This window comes from Ctenopharyngodon idella, chromosome 5 (genome assembly GCF_019924925.1).
Source record: "Ctenopharyngodon idella isolate HZGC_01 chromosome 5, HZGC01, whole genome shotgun sequence".
NCBI lineage: Eukaryota > Metazoa > Chordata > Actinopteri > Cypriniformes > Xenocyprididae > Ctenopharyngodon > Ctenopharyngodon idella.
The window spans coordinates 19,295,791-19,321,262 of record NC_067224.1 but is presented as its reverse complement, the minus strand read 5'-3'; the positions used below and the strand labels follow the sequence as shown (position 1 = coordinate 19,321,262).

Sequence of the window (25,472 nt, the reverse complement as noted above, 5' to 3'; positions counted from 1 at the left end):
GTTTTAAAAATAAATGGTTAATGTTTATATTAATAATTTTAAATTAGTATCAAAAATGTTACATTTTGTCTATAGGATTAATAGAAAAAATATATTACAAGCAATTAATATATATATAATATGTATTCATACCATTTAAATTATAAATAAGTGAATAAATAATCTCCCCATATGAGGCATCCAAGGGAGTTGTTTTCAGAAATGAACTTCAGGCCCTGACATACAGTAATAAGTGTATTATGGAAGTAAGGGAGGCATGAGAAACAAATAAATCTGCCCAGCTCTTACTGGACCAGTTTGATCCATGAACCAGGCTGTTATTATATACAATTACAGGATTTAGTTGACATTTTACATTTGACTAACTCCTAGAAATGGTCAAAAGTTTTCCCAGAGATTAAGCTGTTAATGATGTCACACATCTGTGATGTACCTGCCACAGCAAGTTTGACAGAATATCAACTGATAGATTTACAGACGCAAGCCCATGCATTTCACCTGACGTCTAAAGAAACAAGTACAAAACAGTAAACCAGGGCGTTTTAGTTTTGTGATTTTGAAACTGTATATTCTTGGGAGCTCATGTTGAGAGAAAATGGCTTATCTGACACTTGATTTTTTTTTTTTTCTTCGGGGTGTGGCTAAAACGATGAAAAAGTCTTCATAATAGAAGTCATGAAGTTTTGCTCACAAAATATGCCCAAATTTATTGTGTTTTGAATGGGATTTGAACACCATATAGATGTGTCTACGACTGGCAGTTTTATCAGCTGACATTTTAAAGAAGTCTCACAACAGCTCAATTTGTGGGTCCCACCAAAATGACTGTCACAGAAGGGAACCCTTCTAAAAGCATTACAGGCTATGATCCCCATTCCCCGAGCCCTTCAGAAGTTTCACTAATAGTTACCCTTAAGCAGGGACTCTGGGTATGGACCATCCCAACAAATGCAGTGTTGCACTTCAATTGCACTGAACCTCAAATCTTACTAATCTCACAAACCGAGTGCCCCACCTGCATTTCACTGTTTGCTTTGGTGTGGCCCTGATACAAAATCCATTATTTTCTCTCAGCCTCAGTTCCATGTAATAGTCCCAGTGCAAGCCTATGAATGATACATAACCACAGACAGCTGTGACCGGAGTTCATTCTAACACTGCAATTACACTTGTTATTAGAACTAGCAGACCCAAAGAACATTGGGTTACAGGTCCTGACTTGTGCCTGTCAAAATTAGAGCTTCACTAACAATGTGAAAAAATCATAGGCAACGACAGCGGGCATCTACTCTGATTGAAGTAGATCCTGAGGGACTTTTGCTGCAAATCAGAAAAACTAAACAGCAAGAGCAGTAGTAACGGAAGAGGGATAGAGATGACTCATGTCGCCTCTTCTGTGAGAACATTTGGTATATGCATTACTCCACAGGGCCTGGTAGGTTTACCGGGGTCAGTGCTGGGTATGCACGATACATGTCCAATATGTGGAGCATTCTGGGATGGTGTGAACGTGTAGGATAAACACATGGACAATGCACACATGGTCCTCATGCCTAAGCCCACTTACTGCATTTTAAGATGACGTAAGTGAGGATGTGGTGTTGATTATGTTTGGCTGAGGAATGCAAGGAGGGCCCGTGATCTGTTTCAGACTGTGAAAGGTCGGGGGTCTCTACTATTGATATATTGACTTTTCACTCGCCTCATCTTGAATTGCTATCAGCACGACCTTGATATGGTCTGTTTCAGGACATTGTTAAAATCTGGTTTCAACAAATCTTGTAACTTGAGTCTATCACCAGTTTCTGAAAAGTGGTCTGCTGTTTTTCCTCCAGTGTAATATACTGATGTATTTCTCTCTCTGTCTTTTTCAGGGCTTTATTTACATATGAGGGAGTGACCAACAATCTTAAACTCACAGATTCAGGAGGTAAGACTCCTAACCATGACTCAACTTTCTTTTTGTGTTTTTACATTTTTCTCATTAAGTCAGTGTGGTTTAAAAAAAAAACTGTTTTATTTGCATATTTTTTTCATAAAGAACTACACTACGTAATTCTAAATAGAATTTTACTAATTGGAGAGAGTTCCATGGAAACAGGAACAACAGAAAAAGAGCTCAATAGTGGCCATCCACTCCTATAAAGCACTGCAAGTGACATAATCAAGTCGAGTGCAATGGTCAAAGGTGTACGTATAGCGCGTGTTTACATAGAAAATAATGGAAAGGAGCACAGAAAATGCATTATGTGTGAACAGCTTGGTTGTGGTTTTGACTAAACCAAGATCTTCTCTGCATTGAGAGTCTCTATTTCTGCAATGTTTTGAATGAACAACGCAGCAGCGCCACTTCTAGTGGGTTAAACTGGATAGGCTAACAAAATAATTAAAACCATCATCATCTTGTTGCGGCACTTATAGGGCTGCCTAACACACGCCTAAAATTTGAATGCACCGTTTTTTTTGCATTCGAATGTGGATATTTATTTTAAATTCGACGAATATTAAAAAATTCTAATTTTAATTTGACAGCCCTTTAAAAATACTTTTCCAGTAATTACAAATAAACAAGAAAAGTCATTGGTCAAAAGGTCTGGATTGTATTATGTCTGGGATGAGAATGCGCAGTTCATTCATAAAACACATTAAACGTGTTTGGACATTTGTCTTTTTTTCCTATATAATTTTTGGGATTATTTGCCTTTATTTGTAGGACAGGAGTATAGACAGGGAAGTAGGGGTGAGAGACCAGACTTATACCCAGAACCCCATGGGCTAACTGCTCCTAAATATGTCCTAAGCATGTGCACTGTCCACTGAGTTTGTGAAAATTATATGGAGAAAATGAATGGAAAAAATACTTCCAGAAAACGTGTTGCATTCTATTTGAGCCGCTCTAAAAGCTCAGTCTGAGGGCAATCATGCAACATTTGTGTGTGAAATGCTTCTAAATCAGAGGACTACTAATTAAGGCTGAGACTGCCAACACTGTTCCTCTTAATATCAGATGAAGCAGAAAAATCTCACTTGAGTGCAGGAAAATATATCGGCTCTGCTTATTACAGTACATCAGACCAATCCTGTTCTTTGTAGATTATCATAATAATCTGGAAAAAGAATGCAAGTGTTTCATGGTGGCTGAGACATTTCCTTTCACGTGGTCAATATTTCATGAAGACACTTTGGACCTCTTTAATTTTGTCTTTCCGTTCCCCCTTTATTTCTCTCTCTCTCTCTCTCTCTCATCTGCCAGCTGGAGGTTTGACAGAATTGGTTGGGAAATTTCACAACAGCAGGCCCATGTATGGCCTCTGCAGGGTGGGACTGACAGAAACAGGACAACCACAGATTGTCATGGTCTGCTGGGTAAGTTCACATGCAGAATCTGTATGTTTATATCAGTTTATAACAGCCATAATAAAAATATGCAGACATATTACACTGAAATGTAGCATCTGAGTTTTCTCAGCTCCTTACATAAACTGCAAATTGATAATATCTTAAATTTTAGATGGAAAGTCTGCATTTCCCCTACTATAAGGGTGCTTCATCGTTTTTTGCTCTTATAACAAATACTTCTGGATGAGGTCATTTTGTCTTGTTCTGATTGGATGTTAGAACATTATACCTAGCTCCTATTGGATGTTGCCATGGGGTGTGAGCCTGAAGTTGTTCCTCATTGGTTGGAGCTGCCACATCTTTAAACAGCCTGTATTTAAGCGATGGATGTGAGGCTCCTGTTGATGAGACGTGTCAATGGCTTCACTTAACAAAAGGGCTTTGACCTTCAGACTTGTAACTGAAGGAGCTCAAACACAGACGTAAAGAAGCACTCTGGGAACCTTTCTAATATCCACCGTGATCTAGTTGCTAAGGCGAGAAGTGGGAATGTTGTGGTTGGGGTCAGAGGTGCCATCTGTAGCCAGTCAGGCATTGTATAGAGGAGGGGGGAGTGGTCTCTGTGACCTGTTAACTGCAGAAGAGACATTCTTGTGAACCAGACTAGTACTCAAACATACACACATACACACACATGCATACAGTACACATATCTGATGCTATAGAAGGTCTAGATGCACCGGAAGAGTAGTTTTGGTTTAAAATAGATTTTAATTACTTGTATATCATTCTTTTTGAAAGAAATAGGTTTATTCAGCAAAGATGTTTAAATATTAAAGATTTAAAGATATTTAAATGTGTCTACATTATATGTCTCACACTATGATTTATATTTTGATTATTTGAAAGCTTAAGTCTGTTAATTATCATGGTACTGTCACTTGTAGGTATCTTATAAATCACAGTCTCTTCTGTCTACATCAAACAGGTTGGTGATAGTGTGGATGAGCTCCGCAGAACTGAATGTGCCAGCCATCTGCCTGCCATCAAGGCCTTCTTCAAGGTAAAAAAAAAAAAAGTTGCCCACGACTAGGCATCTATGTTTCCTCTGCTTTACATAAAATTTCATATAATCACATCACTATATTCAGCTGGTTACTTTACTTGTTTCTGACATCCTTCATTGATCAGACTCTTTAAATTAAACTTGAGTTTCAATACTGCACTGTATTGCAGAATACAACGTATTATAATAGTGTGCCGGTTTAAACCTTCATTAATCATGTAGTATATATACTGTCGTAGCTACATTTGGAAGCATTCAGATATGGAGCGAGTAAAAAAAATGTGTTTCTTTCCCTCATACATGCATTTGTCTCATTCTTATATACATCCTGTGTTTGTATGGCTGTACAATGTTATGCATCCATTTTGTAGGGCGTCTGCTCTATCTCTTCATCTCTCTGTGAAGGAACTTCACTTAAACCTGTATAGAAAACACAGAGAGTGAATGTTATCGGAAGCCATCATTAACATATGCATCAATTGTACAGCAATTATAGTTTCCCATCTTTAGGTGTTTACGATTGAGAAACATGCCATAGGAATTACATATTAAGATTTTTAACTTATCTAGTCATAGCCTCTGATCAGATATCACAGTCCTCCTTTTTCTGCTTTATATGGTTTATATTGATTTTATCTTTCTTACCTTACATTGCTGCTTTGCTTGAACAAAAAGATTTAGCTTAACCCCCCACCCCCCCAAAAAATGATTTGCATGTTGTAATTTTTTACAGACCCCAATTTTTTGTTATTTAGATTTATTAATTCCACATTTCATTGTGCATTGACCTCTATTATGTACATACAGAACTTGAGTGATCAGTCAGGTTGAGTGCAGTGTTTTTATTAACTCAACAGGATTTTCTTCACTCATCATGCTATGCCGAATGGTGAGAGGCCATTAAAGGGTTAAGACAAACTCATGTTTTGCGCCTATTTGAATGAACGGGTGGAAGATGTAAAAAAGGCTCTCGCGCACAATTCTAGAACGCCAAACTCTCTATGTGTACAAATGCACTCCTCTGTTTTATTCTGAGATTTCCCTCTTGTAAATGGTTTCCTTCCTTTGCTAGTATCTGTGAAGTGATGGCTAGCATCTTGATGCCAACTCTTATTGTAGTAAACTCTTCCTCTGGTGTCATGCCCTATTGTTCTCCTGAACAGCCGAGCAGTGCCACTGACAGGCACCACACAGACTGACCAATAAGAGCGGAAATTTAACAGAGAGAGAAATTCCTAAGGAAAGGAAAATGTTAAAAATGTTTGTTATATAAAATGGGCTTTTATTTTCAGCAGTGGTGTTAGCTTTTAGGATGTTTTATGTGTCTTGTGATACATGTGCGTGTCTCCTGAAGCTGTCTGTGGATTTATTTACTCCACCACCCGGGCGATGTTTCTTTAACATTTCCATATTTTTGGGAAGGTTGTATGAGATCGTCAAACATACTTAATGTCTGGGACGTTTTTAATGCCTTATAAAGACATTGCCCAGTCAGCTCCACAGGCATGCCAAGAATGCTGTTTATTCAAATCTCAGTGTTTCTCCCTCTCTTTTGAGATCGACAACCTTTATGACCTCGTATTGTGTTGTTCATCCACAATGTGTGTTTGTGTGTGATAAATGTCAGCATGAGTGGGTTACAAAAGTGTCTTTTATTATATTTCCATTCGGATTTAGATCTTGTTGGGTTATTTCTGTGTTGATTGATGCTTGTTCAAGCAGATGAACTTTGTTAGGTTATGTAAGGTCAGCAATTAAGTTTTATAGCGTGGGAGAGACTGAGCCCCCAAACCAACTAGAGTACATACTGTATGGGATAAAATCAGACAGCCGGAGACAAGCTGTCAGAGGCATTTACAGTGTTCTGTGTCGGCATTCTTCTAAATTAATGATAACACTTTCTAAATTTGAATTGAGGGTTCTGCGAAGTCTTTAGTTAAGACACAGCATGTGACAAAGCCATAGTCGACGACGACGAATTTGAAAACCCTTGTGATTCACAGACACTCCACGGGTGCTTGTCCTCATGTTTCTTTCAATTATGCTGGCAGATATTTTTAATAAATACTTAAAGGGATAGTTCACACAAAAATGAAAGTTCTGTCATCATTTGCTCACCTTCATGTCTTTCCAAACCTGTATGACTTTCTCTTTTTATGGACAAAAACATTGAAAATCTGAAATATGAAGACTTCTTCTGTTTCACAGAAGAACGAAAGTCACGCATGTTTGGAATGATGAGTAAATGATGACAGAATTTACATTTTTGGGTGAGCTATCCCTTTAAGATCAACAACACTAATTTTCTTCCCCTGGCCTCTAGTCCAGGCCTAGTCTCCAAAGACATTCAGTCATGGGGAACTGAATGAAATGTAAAATCCAAACTCATTCATCATGGTGTACGTGTTTGCTTGTGAGATGTGCCTTTAGAGTATCAGTAATAAGATGAGCCACACTATAGTCTAAATCCCTCCAGTTACTCCTCCCTGCTTTCTCCATTTATCACTCACTTTTTTATTGTCTCTTCATGACGAGTCTGTGCTAGTAAGAGTTGTCATGTGTGCAGAATGACTAGTCAGCTTTTTAGTGCTTCAGAAAACAAACAAACCTACAACTACTTTTTGTAAAATATTGAAAATGAGCCATCTAGGTGGATGGATAATATACATTTAACGAGTTTGTGTGCCCATATAATCTTAGCGTAAGTGGTAAACAGATTTGGCTTGCTGTCTGCTATAGAGAGGCTCAGAGAGGATATTCTACTCGAGCTCCGATTGCCCCCATATTACATAGGCAAAAAATATACAAAAAGGAGAAGGAGAGGATGCCGAAAACTATCAACGGGAAGTGGTAAGAGAGGCTGATTTTATACCTTGTTGTTAATTAGAAGATTAGATGGGCGTATTCCTCCCAAAATTCCGTTAAGAACTTCACTAGTCATCAGTAATGACAATTAATCACAAATGTTTCACAACGGCTTATGAATAACACACGCATCAAGAATATAAGACGTGTTACTAGCAATTTCCAACTAGGGATTCATTGTAAACTTCATCAGATTTTTATTTTGCTTTAATAAAAATAAATTGTAAATAAATTATCTATAATCAGATCAAAATTTTGGGCGTTGTTTTGATGTTTTTGAAAGAAGTCTCTTATGCTCACCAAGGCTGCATTCATTTGATCAAAAATACAGTAAAAACAGTAATATTGTGATGTGAAATATTCCTGTGATGGCAAAGCTGAATTTTTAGCATCATTACTCCAGGCTTCAGTGTCACATGATCCTTTAGAAATCATTTTAATATGCTGTTTTAATGCTTAAAAACATTTCTTGAAAACAGTTGTGCTGCTTAGTATTTTTCTGGAAACATTTTTTTCAGAATTTCTCAAATGGAGTTCAAAAGAACAGCATTTACTTGGCATATAAATATTTTGTAACATTATAAATGTCACTTTTGATCAATTTAATGCATCCTTGCACAAAAAAAAAAAATTATTTCTAAAAAATAAAATTTTACTGACCCTTTGAACTATAGTGTGTTTTATTTTTTTTTATTTTTTGGTTGATTGAGTGTGATCTGAGATCAGATATTAAGGTCGGAAGTGCTGGTATTGTTTTGCTGTCAGCTGCAGGCGTGAGGTGTAAATGAGAGAGCATCTATCCTCAGTGCTGTTCATACTGTCATCACCGCTAAAGCCCCGGGGCTAACTGCATGTCAAGGGGCTCATCTAAAGCAAGTAATAACAGAGAATTAAGTCATTTAACTCCTCCCAAGCAGAAAAAGAAGAGATAAAAGAAGGGAGAAGAGAATTAGCCCAAATTCAACCTAATGTTCTATAGATAAAGTCATTTCAGTCACAGAAAAAGCGATGAGTAAACAAATTAGTCCTGACACGTTCAAGTTCTTATGCGTTTCAGAGAAATTTGGAAAGAGGGTTGAATGTATCAGTGTGGTAATCCATTGTAAAGCTGTGGGTTTTGTTGGGTTGGAGCCCAATCCGGCACTCACGAGGCCCTCTGGCACAATGTCTGTTTCATTGCTTTTCTACTCCCTTCCTTCTCTTCTCCTACTCTTAGTACACTAGATTCTCTTAGTGATCTAAGGTGTTTTGTTGAGCAGTGATTAACCATGGTGTTCTGTCATACAAATCCTAAATGGATCTTCATCTCAGTGACCTCGGAGCTGTAGATTGATGCTGATGACAGGAAAATGCCTTATAAGGGAAAATGTAGTATACAGACATGTTAGTGTTGGGCCTATTCATTCTTACATCCTGCCTTTGATAACTAAAAATAATTTAGACCCATAGTCTGTTTTCTTATATACTATTACATGTAGCTTTGTATTTGTTGTCTACATAGACACCAAAAAATTCAAATTGTTTTGCAGGATTTTCTGGGAATAATAGTCAGTTCTTATTCTAAATGCAATAAAACAGCAGGCACATTGAGAAGCAAACTTATCTAACATAGCTAAATGTGTTCATTTGGAGCAGCTTCAACAATGTGGTCAGTATTTTTTTTTTTTATCTCTTGATGTTTGTGTCATCACAGGAGGCTCAAATATTTATTACAGCCTCACAGCAAGATGAGGTGACGGAGGAGCAGATTATGGCTGCTATTGCAAAGATTCGACCACCAATGGAGAAACTGAGGAGACCCTCAAGGGCAATGGATAAGGAGGAGACTGTCGTAAGTTACCACAGGGGGGAAAAAAAAGGAGAAAAAAAGAGAGACTTGGCTATGTACAAGGGCTTCCTTCATTAAAATAGAAGAAGTCTGTTTCTCAGTATAATTTATTGTTACACTTAGGGGACGTGGTCTAATTATCTCTCATTGATGTTTTGGGTCGTTTGTTGTATTTCTGTTCCACACCCACAGGGTACAAACTACAAGAAGACAAATGCTGCCATGGAGATGAGACGGATTAACAGAGACTCCTTCTGGGCACGTGCAGAGGTACAGCTAAACTTTCCCTTAATAGCCTGTGTTTGACAGAGAATGCTGCAGATGTTGCCAATATTTAACAAAAGACAGGGTATAATTAAAATGTATCAAGCAACATTCCTCAAAAATAATTTAAATTAATACTATTAATAGAAACGTCTCAGCCATGTCAGTAAGGAATAGTGTACAGTCAAATTATTTAATTTAATGTTTAATATTTGTAATTGACCAGAATCAAGAGAGCTGTGTAATAATTTATAGTATAATCAGTTTGTTTATTACAAACCTCTTGTACAGACTCCTATTGTTAAAAGTTCTATTCAGATGTAATGTATCATAAATCTGTGTGTTTTAGCGTGAGGAGGAGGAGAGAAAGGAGGAAGAACGTCGGAGGGCTATAGAAGACAGACGGCGCTGGGAGAGAGAACGAGTTCTGCAGGAAAAAAAAGAGGCTGAAGAGAGAGACCGAAAGATGAACGAAAAGCTACAGATGATTGAGGAACAAAGGTTTGCGCCATCCACCTTATCAAAACCCACTTCTGTCTGAAGGAGAATTAATTCCTTCAGCTTTACCTTCCTGTTTTGTTTTTTTTTCTCAGAAGAATCCAGGCTCAGCGTGAGGAAGAGGCTAGAAAGAAGGAAAAAGTGAGATGGGTGAGTGCGTTAATGAGCGGGTTCAGTTTTTTTACTGAGATTTTAAAAATGTGTAATCTTTTAAACATGGTAGTGAATCTGCATATGGGTAAATAAATGATCATATGTAGTCATATCCTGTAATGATGTTGGGTTCTCCATGTAATTGCTAGGAGCAGCAGCAGAAAGAGCATGAGGAGGACATGAGGGCCCGACTCAGACGCAGCGAGTCCATTGAGAAAGCAGCAGTGAGTTTTTTCCCCTTTTTTGTGAATCATCCAGATTCATAATGTACAACCTGAAGTAAGTCTAGTGTAGTTCTTACACTTAACTACAGTAAAATTAAGCTTTATTATTACAATCAATTAGATCACAAGTTTCAAAAACTGTTTTGTTGGCTTTGCTTTTGTTTTTTTTGTTTATTCCTGCAATAATGTACTGTAATGCAGTTGTTCTTAGAGGAATAAGAATATTAAATGCAAAAAATAACCATACGATTCATCATATAATTGTGTTTCATTGTAATAAAAAATGAATAGAAAACTAAAGGAGGAGAGAAGCTCGTCCTTATCTTGCTGCTGACGTAAAAGTCTAATCAAACTTGGTATTTTGTGCAAGATAAAAGAAGTGTAAAAGACAGTATTACACAAGCTACAATGCAATGCAATGCAACTTGCAACAAGAACAAATATGGTTTACGCCGAACACAAAGTGTTTTGTGTGGTAAAACTGCTGAAAGCATGAAACCAATTGAAAAGACATTCAGAAACTTTTTTTCTTAATTTTCAGTGTTTTATCATAACATTTTTGTTTACTTTTGTATCCTAAGGAATTTTGGTCGTGTCACCACTTTATGTCCATTGTAAAATGTCCTTAAGCAAAACCAGTTGAGAACCTCTGTTGTAAAGGGTTAGTTCACCTAAAAATGAAATTTCTGTCATTAAGTACTCACCCTCATGTCGTTCCAAACCTGCAAGACCTTTGTTCATCTTCGGAACACAAATTAAGATATTTTTGATGAAATCCAAGAGGTTTTTTATGTTTTTTTGCACACAAAAAGCTTCATAACATTAAGGTTGAACCACTGTAGTCACGTTGATTATTTTAACGATGTCTTTACTACTTTTCTGGACGTTGAATGTGATAATAATCGCATTGGTTTCTATGGGAGATAAAAAACTTCTCGGATTTCATCAAAAATATCTTAATTTGTGTTCCGAAGATAAACGAAGGTCTTACGGGTTTGAAACGACATAATGGTGAGTAATTAATGACAGAAATGTTATTTTTGAGAAACCAACCCTTTAAGGCCCATTCATATGCACGCTGGTTCAATGCTGGATTGAACAGTGCTTCTTCTTTTATCCTGTAGGAGGCAGCAGCACTTGTTTCCCAGCGCACCATCAATCCCAGAGAGTTTTTTAGGCAGTTATCTGCATCCTCACAAAATTCTTCAAGCCCTGGATCACCACGATCAGGTAAACAAGGCCTTTAGAAACCCAAAATGCCTAAACTTTTTTCAGCTTACAGTGTTCATTGTATTCATTTGAGGTTTGTTTGACTTATGTTTATGTTCTGGTCCTCAGGCAAATCTCCATTCCGTCGCTACCAACGCAGTTTGACAGACACAGCCTTCATCTTTGAGAGGTCCAATTCTAATTCTGGTCCCACATCCCCTCTCAGTCCCTCTGCAAGGTCTCCATTCTCACGCACCCCATCCGCATCCTTCAAACGTCCAACGTCCCCACTTAGTCCATCCTACCGAACAATCCCCTCACCACAGCGCCCTGAAACATCTCCTCCCACATCACCTTCCCCACGCTCTGTCCCACTGGTGTCGCCTCCACCCGGTCTGCCTGTCACCAGACCCCCTCCACCCCAGTCATCACCTCCCAGCCGGCCACCTCCTCAAGCCCCGGTAAACGATTCAGCTTCCCCTCCGTCTCCAAAGCCAGAGTCTTGCATCTATGACTTTAGCAGGGAGGAACTCGCTGTCACAACAGAACACCTTCCAGCTTCACTCTCTGATAACCCACTGCACACTATGGGTAAGTTAACTTAGGTTTAAATGGTATAAAATAGTCTTGTAGATTGACTTATCTTGACATTATCTTCCCTCCAGAGCTTGTAACTGGCTCTCAAATGCTGTGTGAACCAGAAGTGGACTTTACGGCCAAGGCTGTGCTGATCGAAGAAGATGAAGAAGAGGAAGAGGAACCAGAGGAAACTTCAGCCATGTCAGCTCCACCTTCACATGCTATGATCACCACAAACTATGAAGAAGCAGTGAAAGCAGTAGAGGAACAATTCAAGCCTGAGGATGAGAAGAGTGCCATCAGCCCCCTGGTGGAGGTTGAGGAGCAAGAGCAGGAACCAGAGTCAGAGTCTGAGGATGAATCAGACTCTGAGGAGCAACCTGCTGCAGAATCTGAGGAATTCCACCCTAATGTCAACCAGGTGCCCAGAAATGTGGTACCGATCTCAGATGATGAAGTTGAGGAAGACCTACCAAATAACCAAGGTGATGGGAACACAGATGTAATGTGAAGAAATGCAGAATGTTTTTAAGGTTGGGATGTCATTGACATGTTTTTTGTGCTGTGTGTTCAGAGTCATGTGTGAGTGCATCAGAGTATGATCGGATGATTGAAGAAGATGAATCTGAATGTGGCAGACCACTGAATGGTACAGGTCATGAGCTAATTGGAGGTAACAGACTTACAAGTTGTTCCAAAGGTGTTCTAAAATCGACTCAAAATATCAAACATGTTTGCTCTGACTGGATGGTATCAGAATCTAAAGCTAAAAAAATTCATCATACGCTATGCAATATTCTGTGAAATCTGTCAACTCTGACTGCCCAAATTATGCAGACTGGAGCTGACTTTCAGGAAGTAAGGTTGACTCCTCCAGACTGGAGATCAGGGCAAAAGCTGTGTAGTGTATTCCAGACTTAAAGGGATAGTTCACCCAAAAATGAAAATTATCCCATGATTTACTCACCCTCAAGCCATCGTAAATGTATATGACTATCGTCTTTCAGATGAACACAATCAGAGATATATTAAAAAATATCTTTAGTACTCCAAAGTTTATAATGGTTGTGAATGGCTGCCCAGATTTTGAAAAAAAATGCATCCATCCATAAAAAAATGAATCCATACGACTCCAGGGAGTCTTCTGAAGCAAATCAATGCGTTTGTGTAAGACAAATATCCTTATTTAAAACTTTATATAGTAAAATAACGAGCTTCCGGCGCGACAGCTATATACATTCGACGTACATCCAAAACTTCCGCGATGTAGTACACAATGACATGACGTACTACGCATTATAGCATAGGACATAGCATAGTACGTCATGGCGTAGTGTAGAACGTCATGGAATTGTGTAGAACGTCATGGCATTGTGTTTTAAATAAGGATATTTAAATATATCTCCGATTGTGTTTGTCTAAAAGAAGATACACCTAGGATGGCTTGAGGGTGAGTAAATCTTGGAATAATTTTAATTTTTGAGTGAACTATCCCTTTAAGTTATCTAGTTTTGTTGTCTCTTGTGTGATGAATATATACACGATGTGTTTTACACCTTGTTTTGTTTTTAAGTTGAGGATGTTGATGTATCTGAGCACAGTACACCTGAGCGGTTCTGTTACAAGGTTAATCGTGAGGAGGAAGATGACGATGAATTCCAAACAGAGTTGGTGACTGAGAATGGCGAAGTATGTACTACGCCATACATCATGACTAATAATGAATCTTAATGTGATAAAAGAATTCAGCAGTACTAAAACACGTTCTTCCTTCTTACTCTAGACATCACCGGAAAGACTTCTGCGTGTGAGAGCATTATATGACTACCAAGCAGGTTAGTGTCGCTTGCTTCAGCAGCAGTGTTGTGCAATTTGTCGTTTGAGATGTCCTTTAAAAACTTCTCTGTTCTTCACAGAGGATGACACTGAGCTCTCTTTTGAACCTGGTGACATCATCAGTGATGTGGAAACAATCGACAAAGCGTGGTGGAGGGGCTCCAGCAAAGATGGACGCCAGGGTCTCTTTCCTGCCAACTTTGTAGAAACCATCTAAAGACTTGTCCTTCAAAGACGGTTCCTCTTCCCCCTTTTCTTTTTACCAATTCTCAGGGACTAAGAACCGCAAAACCCAGTCTATGAGGATGCACCATGTACTCTGAGATTAAGAGTTACAGGAAAAGGGTTTGGAAGTGAAGCGTTCACAGGCAGAACTCGGCCAGCGATTCCTTGCATTCCAAAACAAGCAGCTAAAGTCGAAAATTGAGGTTTTAATAATCATCAGCTGCATGACTGAAGAGGATTCTCACATGATGTGAGCTGAGATACTGATCAGTACAATTCCTGTTACAATTGTACACAAATTATCATCATTTTATTATTTACACATTACATCATTTATTATTTTACATACTGTTGTTACTGTTATCATTACTAAATGATACCAAAGGTGGTGGAGGTGTCAACTGAGAACAGATTTCAGTTTTTTTCTTTTGGCCTTTACACATAAATCCAGCTTACAGTCACATAACAGTTGGCCCTGAGTATAGAAACTTTCTTCAGAACTAGTACTGTCATAGTACCAGTATGAGACATGTTGATAATGTAGGTTATATAGTTGTAACATGCCATGTTTTTTTAAAGCAGAGATGTGTTTACAGCATTCTGAGTAGTGTCATACCTGCAAAGGTGTGCAGACAATACAAAAGTTGTCATTGCCAAGATCAAATGATTCAATCATAGGAGACACCTGAGAAATTGGTGTTCAAAGATACAAACTAGCCTAACAGAGAGAATGAACCACAACTGGTGGGTCTCCCAACCCACCATAACCCGCTCTCCCAACATTTTGCCTTTAGAGAAAGGTACTTCTGAAATAAATGCAGTAGTTTTAGTATGTTTTAAACCCCTTGCTATTATGAAAGCCAATGCAAATGAAATGGTTTTAAAAAAAATCAAATATTGGCAAGTCATTGCATGTTTTTAAATGCTCTGAATCTTATGTCAAAATTAAATTCTTCCATACACATTACGGTTAAAAACTTTGAGGTCGGTAAGATTTTTTAAAAATGTTTTTGAAAGTCTCATGTTTACCAAGGCTGCATTTATTTGATCAAAAATACATTTGATACAAAAAATATGAAATATTACAATTTTAAATCACTATATTCTAATTAAATATATTTTAAAATATAATTTATTCAAGTGATGGCAAGTCTGCAGTGACTGCAGTCTTCAGTGTCACATGATCCTTCAGAAATCATTCTAATATGCAGATTTGGTGCTCAAGAAACTTTTCTTATTGTAATACTAATCAATGTTAAAAACAGTTGTGCCGCTTAATATTTTTGTGGAAACGGCGATATTTATAACCCCCAGGATTCTTTAATGAATAGAAAGTTTAAAAGAACAGAATTTATTTGAAATAGAAATAGTTTATAACATTATAAATGTCTTTACTGTCACTTTGGATCAATTTAATGCATCCTTGCTGAATAAAAGTATTAATGTCCTTAAAATCTTACTGACCCTAAACTTTTGAACAGTAGTGTACAATAAGACAATGTTCACTGTGTAAATACTATCAAATACACATTGTTTTTCTATATAATTTATTTATCTCTGACCATGAACATAGATATATTTCCTCCCAGAGAGGGTCTGTCTAATCCATTTAACTTGTGTAACCACATTTCAGTAATAGGTACATTTTCAACTAACAAAGTTCTTCTGTATTAATGCGAAAGATCAAACAATACCAGAATTTCACCAACACATTTATTTACTCTATGCTCTCTGTTAGTCATTTCTTTGTAATAAATGATTGTTTTTTGTTTTTGTTTTCCACATTCTACAATAATGCTTTCATGTTTTTGATTTATTGCACAACCAGTACACTGCCTTCATACTGTTTTGAGTATCATAATCATCAAGAAACCATATTCAACACATGTAATGCACAAGATCAAATTAAAGGGATTCACTTTACTGGGTTATAATGAGTTTACTCTCTTGAACATTTAGTCTAGTAAAATCATTTGAATAAAGCACTGCAAGAATTAAAGAGAATCACACACACACAACTGCTGTTTACTTTTAATTTAGGTAATTTTTTTTACAATAAATGGTTGTACATGAATCTATTAGTGATTTGTCCAAAGACATGCAGACAACCGGCTGAAATGAAACTTACCTCCGAGTTAACAATCAGTGTTCTCTACAAGGATAGTTAGAGCTTTACTCATCTGATAGAATGTCAATATAATTTTATTTATAACAAAAATTAATATGGTAAAATACAACTTTAATAAAAGCACAAAATGAAAATTACAAAACTTTACAATAACAAATAGTGTTTGAATGAATTTACAGTTTTTAAATACATGTCAGTGGCCCTTTGACGGCTTGAGAACTGTTAGTTTTGTAGTGTCATAGTTACTAGGACAAAACTTTTCTCTACTACTTCTGAATTTAAGAGGAAAAGTTAGTTTCTGATATTTGTTACACAGTATACATGTAATCGGTATAAAGAAAACATGCCTCCATCTGATTTTTTTCTTTTTCTTTTTTTATCTCAAATGAAAGATCAAAATATAATACACGTTTGGATACCTAATATAGTGTGCAGATATGTTTTCCGCAATACAGAAAAGCTATTAACTTGTCTGTTTAATATTTTTATGGCAAGATGGACTGTAACTTCACTCCTGAGGTTTTAAATCACAATAATAGTTATCGAACTAGTCTTTAATTTTTGTAAATATTGCTAATATAATAGTCTTCAGGCAAATACACAGTTTGTCTGATCTGGAAGATACGCTATGACCTGAAACACTCAAATTCAGCAGTTAGAAGCTTGACAAAACTGACCTGCAAGCCAACAAGGAAAAGGAAAACATAATGCATGTACCGCTTATGTAAACGAAATCTAGAATACACAATTAACTTTAAGCTGTTGTAGCTTTGCATAGTAGAGCCTTTGCAACCGTTCTCAATCAGAATGGCTCAAAACAAAACACCCAAAACGTTCAACTATCAGCCATATTTCATTGCTTGTGCTGAATACTGGTTAATGTGCATTCTGATTTTTTTTTACTTTTTATGACTTGTGGGGGTTCACATTTGCAGAGCGTGATAAGGTATGTACAGTAATCCTGAGGTCATCACAGTCACAGGTAGTAAACGGAGTCACATTATATCCCATCATTATAAACCTGAATACAGAGACTTGAGATGTCTGGACCTTTGCATATATATTGAAGCCACGCAAGGAAAATTTTATGAACTAACAGACAGATAGTAGCAGATATTATACACATACTGTAGGTTAAAGATGCACTCAGATGTCATAAAAAGAAATGATAGTACTATTGAAAAAATGCATCAAATCACGTATACACACATGAGATGAAGACTCCAGTCTTGTTAATATTCACCTAACAAAAGCTGATTTATTTTATATGGAGCAGGTCACATTATGGGGGCAGCCATGTTAAGATCACATGACCTGCAATATTACTATGCTCGCTTTAACTCAGTAACCCTCCTGTTATTAGATGCATTTGCCAAAGAAGAAATATCTCGTAGCTGACTGTTAGCATTTCTCCTAATGAAAAATGTTGATTTGTGAAACTGTCTCCATACCACAAGATGTCAGTATATGTCCAAAGCGACCATTTAACACAACATCAACAAAAACGACTTGAGTGCGCCTTGAAAGAAAGTAACTTGCAGGTTGGTGTTTAAGATGCAGTGGCACTTATTTATAAAGTGAAATTCATCAGTGTTAAAAGGATAGTTCACCCAAAAACTCATCATTTACTCGCATGTATTTATATTATTTACCTGTATGACTTTCTTACGTAAAACACAAAAGAACATATTTTGAAGAATGTTGGTGACCAAACAGTTTTGGTTACTACTGACTTCCACTGTATGGAAGAAAACAATGAGACATTTCTCAAAATATGTTTTACAGAGGAAACAAAGTGAAGCCCACTTCTTTTGACTCGTACAAGTACACGTACACAGGCGTTCAACACATGCGCAGTTTTGAGCAATCTCTCACCACGAGTTCCAACCCATGTAAATACTGCAAAAAAAAAAAAAAAAAGCAAAAATCCGGCGGTGCGCATACAGTATGAAATTGATGACGAAATTCCCGTCACGCGCACTGTACGCTGACCCTTGCGTACGCGTAAAAAGTGAAGTATACTTTGGGCTTAATGCAGGTTTGGAATGACATGAGAGTAAATGAGTAAATGATGACAGAATTGTAATTTTCATGGTAAACTATCCTTTAAAGCTCATTTGCACATGTTAGGTTTATTAATACTGTGTTTCCATGAAACTCATTGATCCTGAAATACACTTCCATTCAAAAGTTTGGGGTCAGTAAGATTTCTCTTGGGGAAAAAAAAAAAAAAAACTTTTATTCAGCATTAAATTGATAAAAAGGGACAGTAAAGACATTTATAATGTTACAAAATATTTCTATTTCAAATAAATGCTGTTCAGCTTTGCCATCACAGGGATAAATTTAATTTTCTGATACATATTTTTGATTAAAATAAATATGGCCTTGGTGAGCATAAGAGATTTTTTTCAAATACAAATAAGAATGAGAAAATATCTCACGACACCAAACTTTTGAATGGTAGTGTATGACCAGCCTTAATGTTTGATGATGAGTACTTGAGACAGACTTGATCCTGACAGTTCCTTCTAAATCATATATCTAAAACGAAACAATGACTGGTCAAAAAGTTACATTTTCAGATCCTACAACACCAGGACAACTGCTTCAGTTCAGTCTAAAACCACTGTACCAGGAATCTCTCTCACATGAAAACAGCACACTCTCCAAAGATCCAAAATAATGGGCATTTCATGAAGAGACAATGTGTAATGCTATATATATATATATATATATATATTAATAGTGTATTATATATCTAATAATATTCAGTTCCCATTGTGAAGCTCCTTTAAAAGGCAGAAGAAAAAGTTAATGTTGCTCTCCCTGTTATTATGTAAAAAGGATGCAATGACAGCTGTTGAGCAAACATGACCTCAGGTATTCCAGTTTTTTCCAGGGGTACACAGGAAGTTGTGATGGCTCTGACAGTAACCAGAGGAAGTGTGACAGCTACACCTGACTCTGCAGCCAGTTCCTGGGGTCTAGCTTGGCTCTCAGGTTCCTCAGGCTGCGGCGAGCGCTGGACGGTCTAGAGAAGCCCAGGTCTGACTCCTGACTGTTGCTGCCCTCACTGGAGCTGCTGCTGGAGGTGGAGCTGGAGCAGGACAGAGCAGTCTGAGCGGGGCGAGGAGACACAGAGCCGGCGGTGGGCGGCTGGCAGGTGCACCGGAAGCCACCGTAGCCCCGACCGCGCAGAGTGGAGAGCTTGGCGTCCAGGGAGAGGGTACGTGGGCGGAAGTGACCGGAGGAGGAAGAGGTGTCGGGGGACCATGCCTGGCGGAAGCAGGGGCTGACGCTGGCGGGACTGTCGCTGTCTGAGGTCAGGCTGGCGTTGGAGGAGAGAAGGCCGGGTGTGCGGTGACAGCGTGGGCTGCGGGGCTGGCGGCTGTGCAGGCGAGGGCTGGGTGAGTGGGGCGGCAGGTGCTGATGGTTGAGGGGGGTTCTCGGGGGATCTTCAAACAAGGACATCCAGTGAGGTGGAGATCCGAGGTGGGTCCTCAGCTCAAACTCTTCAATACGACGTGCCAGGATGTCAGTGACCGTTCCAATGTCGTCAGAGGTGTCAATAACTGTGACGGAAGAGAAACGGGAGCCACAATGAAAATCTGTTTCTAAAAAAGATGCAGAAATTTAAGTTGTCTGACTCCTGGAAGAGCAGTCTATTTACAGTTTATAGTCGTTTGAGAACATCCTCAACATCCAACACTTTATGTTATTGCTCTCAGTTCGTGGGAGGGGTTTTTGTAACTTTTGACCACTGAGCTTCTTCTCACACTAAAATATTGACAAGCTGGAATCGGTTGGAATTAAATGTTGGAATCTGATGTAATCTGAGTTTATAATATAATATAATATAATATATAATATAATATAATATAATATAATATAATAATTTTAAAAATAGTAAAAATTAAAGCAATAAAAATACAAAATAAAATTGTTTATTTTGTTATATAATGTGTACAAAAAGTGAAAATACAATAAAATAAAAATTTTAAAATAAACTGGTAAAAATAAAACCATATCACTTAAATTTTTTATTCTTTATAAATTTATTTTAACATTAGATTTTCACTTTCTAGAATAAAATAAATTATTTAAATAAAATAAGTAAAATTAAAATAAAGTAAAAATAAAATTCATTAAAATAAAATAAGATTAAATAAAATAATTTTGTTAACATAAAACAGCAATTTGCACTTTTATTTTTACTCATTTTAACATTTTATATTTTTATTATTATATTTTTACTTTTAGAATAAAAATAAATTGTTGAAATAACATAATTAAAATTAATATATTAAAAATAATGAGAGTAAAAATTAAATAAAATTAGAAATTGTATTAAAGCTGCAGTCCGGAAGTTTTGCCTCTTTGTCGCCATCTCTGTTTCAATCCTGCAATTGCAGTTATATGTGGAATTATTATCGTCATGTGCGTTGTGCATCGGCACGACCCTGTTTGGATGAATCTAATGTTTGGTGTCAGACACCACATCAGTGTGGATACTGTACTTCAGAATCACAGATTCTACATCTTGGAAGTATGATCAAAATAAGATTTTTCACTGGAAAATGTCATCTGAACGAGTAACATGTCTGCCACTTTCGTTCTGACCAACTGAGAAGAAAAGCATTACAATAAATCGCGCTGCCAATGGTGATTAAATCTAATCTAATTGTGACTATGTCTATTTAGTGTGTATTAGCGTAACCTATATATTTCAATTTCTGTAGCCACTCCGCAGTCCGACGTCTTTTGCTTTTGACTACGGGTGAATCTCCAGTTGTCACTGATGATTGTCATTTGGATCTTTCTGGATTACAATCCGCCATCAAAATGATAAGTTTAATTATTTCAGCTGCTGTGACAAAAGGCGATAAATGATCCGCTACAAGCAGCATCCTCACATGATATAGCTACTAGCTAGGACTCCTCCTTTATGTATACAGACGTGACGTAATGACACAAAGACGAACGGCTGCATGCTCGAATTTCCCGCGGAAACCCACCAGTACCGCTCTTACTAGAAAACATTATTACAATCTTACCGTTGTGAATCGAACTAAGGAAAGGAGATAGTTTTGAACACTGGCTGGTTGATTGATTTCGGATCATTTTTAACCACAAAAAGTTACAGACTGCAGCTTTAAACTAAAACAAGTCAAATTAAAAGCAATTTAAATACATCAATCTACTATGGTGTTATCTAATAATAATAATAATAATAATAATAATAAAGTAAATTATTTGATGAATTTATAAAAAGTTAGAGCCATATTTGACATCTACATAAAGTAAAAGTTTTTGGTCACGGGTTGACAAAAAAGGTTGGGATGACATGGGACAGTAGCATCTTATGTGGGTAGTAGGTGAGGTCATGTAACTTCTCATTACAGTTACTTCACCTGTCATTGTAATAGGAGGAGAGCAGAGCTCGGATCTCAGCAGAGACAGCGTTATCCTGCAGCAAAAGCCCCTCACCGGATGCAGGGGCCACTGAGGAGGAGGGGGAGGGCAGCAAAGTGCACCAGGATTGTGGGGAGGGCACGGGGAATGAGTGTTTATATAACAACCAAATAATAGTAAAGTGGTTGGGGAATGTATGGGATGGATGTTTGGATTACAAATTTAAGGCATGAAACCAGGAATGTACATGATTTCATACAAAAGTTATGAAAAATCAATAGTGAGGAACAAAGGGAAAGTGGAGGGAAAAAACAGACAGGAAAACATCAGCGAAGAGATGGACATAAAAACCACAGAGAAAATAAGACGGAGAAAGAGAGAGAGAAAAGACTGTCAGTTTGTCAGAAACAGCAGCTTTCTCATTTAGCAGTTAAAAGGAGATAAATTGATAAAGAGAAAGTTTTAGATCTGAAAGAGGACCAGGACATGCAGTTTAATCCACACATCATCTTTAGACTCACATCTGTGTTATTCATGACAGGAAATCCTGTTTGTGCATTATTTCTGTCGTCATCATCTGTCTAGTGTTATGGCTCTGTAGTGCTGCAGTTCTGGTCTTTATTTTGTGACAAACTAGGGCTTAAAACTCCTCTAAATGTGTTTAAAAGGTGTCTGAATGCACTCACCCATCTCATGGTACAGGGAGCCCTGCTTCGGCGTGACTATGGCAGGCTTGCGTGGTGAAGGCAGCTCGATCTTCATCAGGTCATCACAGCACTGCCTCCACTGGCCTGTAGAGGGCGCAAGTGGCTTAGTTAAACGTCTTTGGCAAACGTTTTGAGCCTGCAATCAGGCTAATAAACTATATTACTTGGCAGAAGAATTATTTATTGCCATTATAATTATGAAATTATTATTCATAAATATGTTAATATTATTACAAATTATTTATTAATATTAAATAATATGTATTTAAACATTGTGTATTTTAGCATATTGCTGTCGTTATTGTTTCATAACAGCAAAAAGACACTCAAAGGCTGACATAAACATGATTTTACCATAATTAAAGGTTGCAGTAAGCAATTTCTGAGAAACACTGTTGATATTTGAAATCAACCCAAACAAACACGGCCCCCTCTTCATTGCTCCACTGCTAAAATGCACAAACATGCAATGCAAGAGTGGAAGTCTCTTTATCACAGCTGATGCAAAGCAAAATAATGCTTAAAGCGAAGATGACGAACAAATGACAAAGAAAAAAAAAATGACAAAAAAATTAACATACAGTCAGGCCTTCCCACATACACTATATTGCCAAAAGTATTGGAAACCCAGTCACTTCCATGGCCACAGGTGTATAAAATCAAGCACCTAGGCATGCAGACTGCTACTACAAACATTTGTGAAAGAATGGGTCGCTCTCAGGAGCTCAGTGAATTCAAGCGTGGTACCGTGATAGGTTGCCACCTGTGCAATAAGTCCATTCGTGAAATTTCCTCACTACTAAATATTCCACGGTCAACTGTTGTGGTATCATAACAAAGCAAGGTCCATAAAGACATGGATGAGTGAGTTTGGTGTGGAGGAACTTGACTGGCCTGCACAGAGTCCTGACCTCAACCCGATAGATGGGATGAATTAGAGCGGAGACTACAAGCCAGGCCTTCTCGCCAACATCACTGCCTGACCTCACAAATGCGCTTCTAGAAGAATGGTCAAAAATTCCCATAAACACACTCTTAAACCTTGTGGAAAGCCTTCCCAGAAGAGTCGAGGCTGTTATAGCTGCAAAGAGTGGGCCAAATCCATATTAAACCCTACGGATTAAGAATGTGATGTCATTAAAGTTCATGTGCATGTAAAGGCAGGCGTCCCAAAACTTTTGGCAATATAGTGTAGGTCTCTCCAGCATTGGAAAGCTTTTCTAATATTACTGTGCGTCCTAAATCTCATGCCTGATCATAACCCCTTTTTTTTCCTGTGATATTCCTCTGATATTTTCTCTTTTGTAATGTCTCTCAGCCATCTCTCTTTCTACAGTCTTTCTTCAAATCTCCCTCTTGCTCATACACGCCCCCTTCCGCTGATTGGCTAACAAGGGTGTTGTGCTGCTCAGTCCGACCCACTTTCATCAGCGTTTCTTTTAGAAATTGCTTACTGCACCTTTAAGGGATTTTTGCACAGTAATGTTCATCTCTTTTGGCTTATGGTTCTAGAATAAATTGGTCACTTAATGCAAGATATGGTTTATTTTAATAAGTTGACAGTTCATGTACTCACTCATATCATAAAACTGTTGCCAGAATGCCTCCATCCAGTGCTGTGTGTCCTCTCTGCTGTCTGCTGCTAGTGTGTGCGTCACCTCCTCTCCTCCATACTGGTTAGTGATACAGATATTCTGTGCCTTGCTATGAGGGTCCTTCTCTGCAGCTCTTATTCTTGTCTCCTGAAATAGAAACACACGAAAACAACATTTTATTTACTATATATATAGTACATAACGGTAAGCCAATATATGATAGTTGTGGGAGTAAAAAAAAAAGAAGAAAAAATGGTTGACTGCTCACATATTTGTTTATGTGTACTTGAAAACAATAATACTAATAATATCAACTACATATAATAATACAGTGTCTTTTTTTAATCAAAATAATGTATTGTATTTTGCAATAATGACTGGTTGACTACATTAAAGCTTACATTACATTTCTCTAAAGGATATTTTTCACTTTCAAAATTTTTCTTTTAAAACATTATGAACTATGCATAAAGTTTTAGTTTGAAGTCAGATTATATAATCAATTAATAGCTGACCTGTAGAGAAAAAGCTCATGTGTAGTATTTAGAAGTAATTTCAATTAAAACGAGTAGGTGGCAGCAGAGCACAAGTAAAGCTTCTGCCTTGCGCAGCAGTCACCTGAGAGCTGAGGAATGTGCAGATTCACAGTGCAGCTCTCAGATGTTAAAACAAGCTCTTTGTGCTCATGACACACAAGTCTCTAGGGGCACTGAAAGATACAGATCCAGTGCACACCAAACAAAAAGTCTTTTCATAACTACTGACATAATGAAAAATCTTCGAACAGAAACATCTTTCTAAAAACAGAGAATCTATATGAAGAATTCTTTTATGAAAATCATAATAGAAAAAATCTCATGATATTTCCAAAAGAAGATTAATGACCCGGATAACGTGCATAAATGAGCCTGCTTAAAATTCCCAGAGTGACTGAATGTGGCTTACTTTGTTAATACCAATAGTTAAAACAGGCTCCACACTGGCCTCCATGTCCTCTTTTTGATGATAACAGAAGAGATTTGTTCCTTTTAAAACACCATAGACATTTGTCCAGCCTTGTGGCTCACCTCCAAGCTTGAGAGAAAGGAAGGAGAACATTAGCCAAAGAAAAATGGGGGACATATGATATTGAAGTGAGTGAATATATTTCCTACACACCTTTACCCTTAGACAGCCACTCATCATCTGCTGTGTCATACAGTGAGGTTGAGCGGCCAGACGACAACATACACTGCCATACAGAGGCAGCCAGTACGAACACTCCTCTACAGAGAGAGACAAAATGAGACGGTAATGACACTCCTACTGAGAGAATGATAAAGGAATGTGTGATCTTACAAAGTTAGAAACTGTATTTTTAAAACCCAGTAAACAAGCTATTCAAATGACGTCATGTTTTGCACCCTATAGTTTTAGTACATATTTTACAGCAAACTAAACTATCATCTGTGAGAGCGAGCGGCCCACACTCAGGTTGTAAGACTGTCTGCAGTAACTCCTCAGACATAAAGACGGCCATAAGCGCCTCTTATTGGCCCTTC

The 25,472-nt window shown here is 37.5% G+C and overlaps 2 protein-coding genes across 5 annotated transcripts in view; one reads left to right on the top strand and one right to left on the bottom strand.

Annotated features, from left to right (window-relative positions):
- The window catches only part of si:dkey-40c11.2 (drebrin-like protein B), a 35,034-nt gene extending 19,025 nt beyond the window's left edge, over positions 1 to 16,009 (top strand). Inside the window, exons 2-16 of the mRNA XM_051893984.1 lie at positions 1,875 to 1,930; positions 3,254 to 3,366; positions 4,328 to 4,402; positions 8,964 to 9,101; positions 9,291 to 9,368; positions 9,712 to 9,863; positions 9,956 to 10,010; positions 10,163 to 10,237; positions 11,362 to 11,467; positions 11,576 to 12,037; positions 12,112 to 12,510; positions 12,600 to 12,698; positions 13,599 to 13,714; positions 13,809 to 13,860; positions 13,942 to 16,009. Of these exons, the coding sequence (XP_051749944.1) occupies positions 1,875 to 1,930; positions 3,254 to 3,366; positions 4,328 to 4,402; positions 8,964 to 9,101; positions 9,291 to 9,368; positions 9,712 to 9,863; positions 9,956 to 10,010; positions 10,163 to 10,237; positions 11,362 to 11,467; positions 11,576 to 12,037; positions 12,112 to 12,510; positions 12,600 to 12,698; positions 13,599 to 13,714; positions 13,809 to 13,860; positions 13,942 to 14,078 (2,113 nt within the window). The 3' untranslated portion in view covers positions 14,079 to 16,009. The remainder of the gene's footprint in view (positions 1 to 1,874; positions 1,931 to 3,253; positions 3,367 to 4,327; positions 4,403 to 8,963; positions 9,102 to 9,290; positions 9,369 to 9,711; positions 9,864 to 9,955; positions 10,011 to 10,162; positions 10,238 to 11,361; positions 11,468 to 11,575; positions 12,038 to 12,111; positions 12,511 to 12,599; positions 12,699 to 13,598; positions 13,715 to 13,808; positions 13,861 to 13,941) is intronic.
- Positions 16,010 to 16,105: 96 nt separating this feature from the next.
- The window catches only part of rtkna (rhotekin a), a 74,991-nt gene continuing 65,624 nt past the window's right edge, over positions 16,106 to 25,472 (bottom strand). For 3 of the 4 annotated variants that reach the window (XM_051893985.1, XM_051893986.1, XM_051893988.1), the window contains exons 8-12: positions 25,090 to 25,196; positions 24,877 to 25,005; positions 23,913 to 24,078; positions 22,316 to 22,420; positions 16,106 to 19,789 (exon numbers count right to left, since the gene is read on the bottom strand). In XM_051893985.1, coding sequence (XP_051749945.1) covers positions 19,170 to 19,789; positions 22,316 to 22,420; positions 23,913 to 24,078; positions 24,877 to 25,005; positions 25,090 to 25,196 — 1,127 coding nt within the window. In that variant the 3' untranslated portion in view covers positions 16,106 to 19,169. Of the gene's footprint in view, positions 19,790 to 21,628; positions 21,720 to 22,315; positions 22,421 to 23,912; positions 24,079 to 24,876; positions 25,006 to 25,089; positions 25,197 to 25,472 lie in introns of all 4 variants that reach the window. The other variant, XM_051893989.1, reaches the window with a different exon arrangement.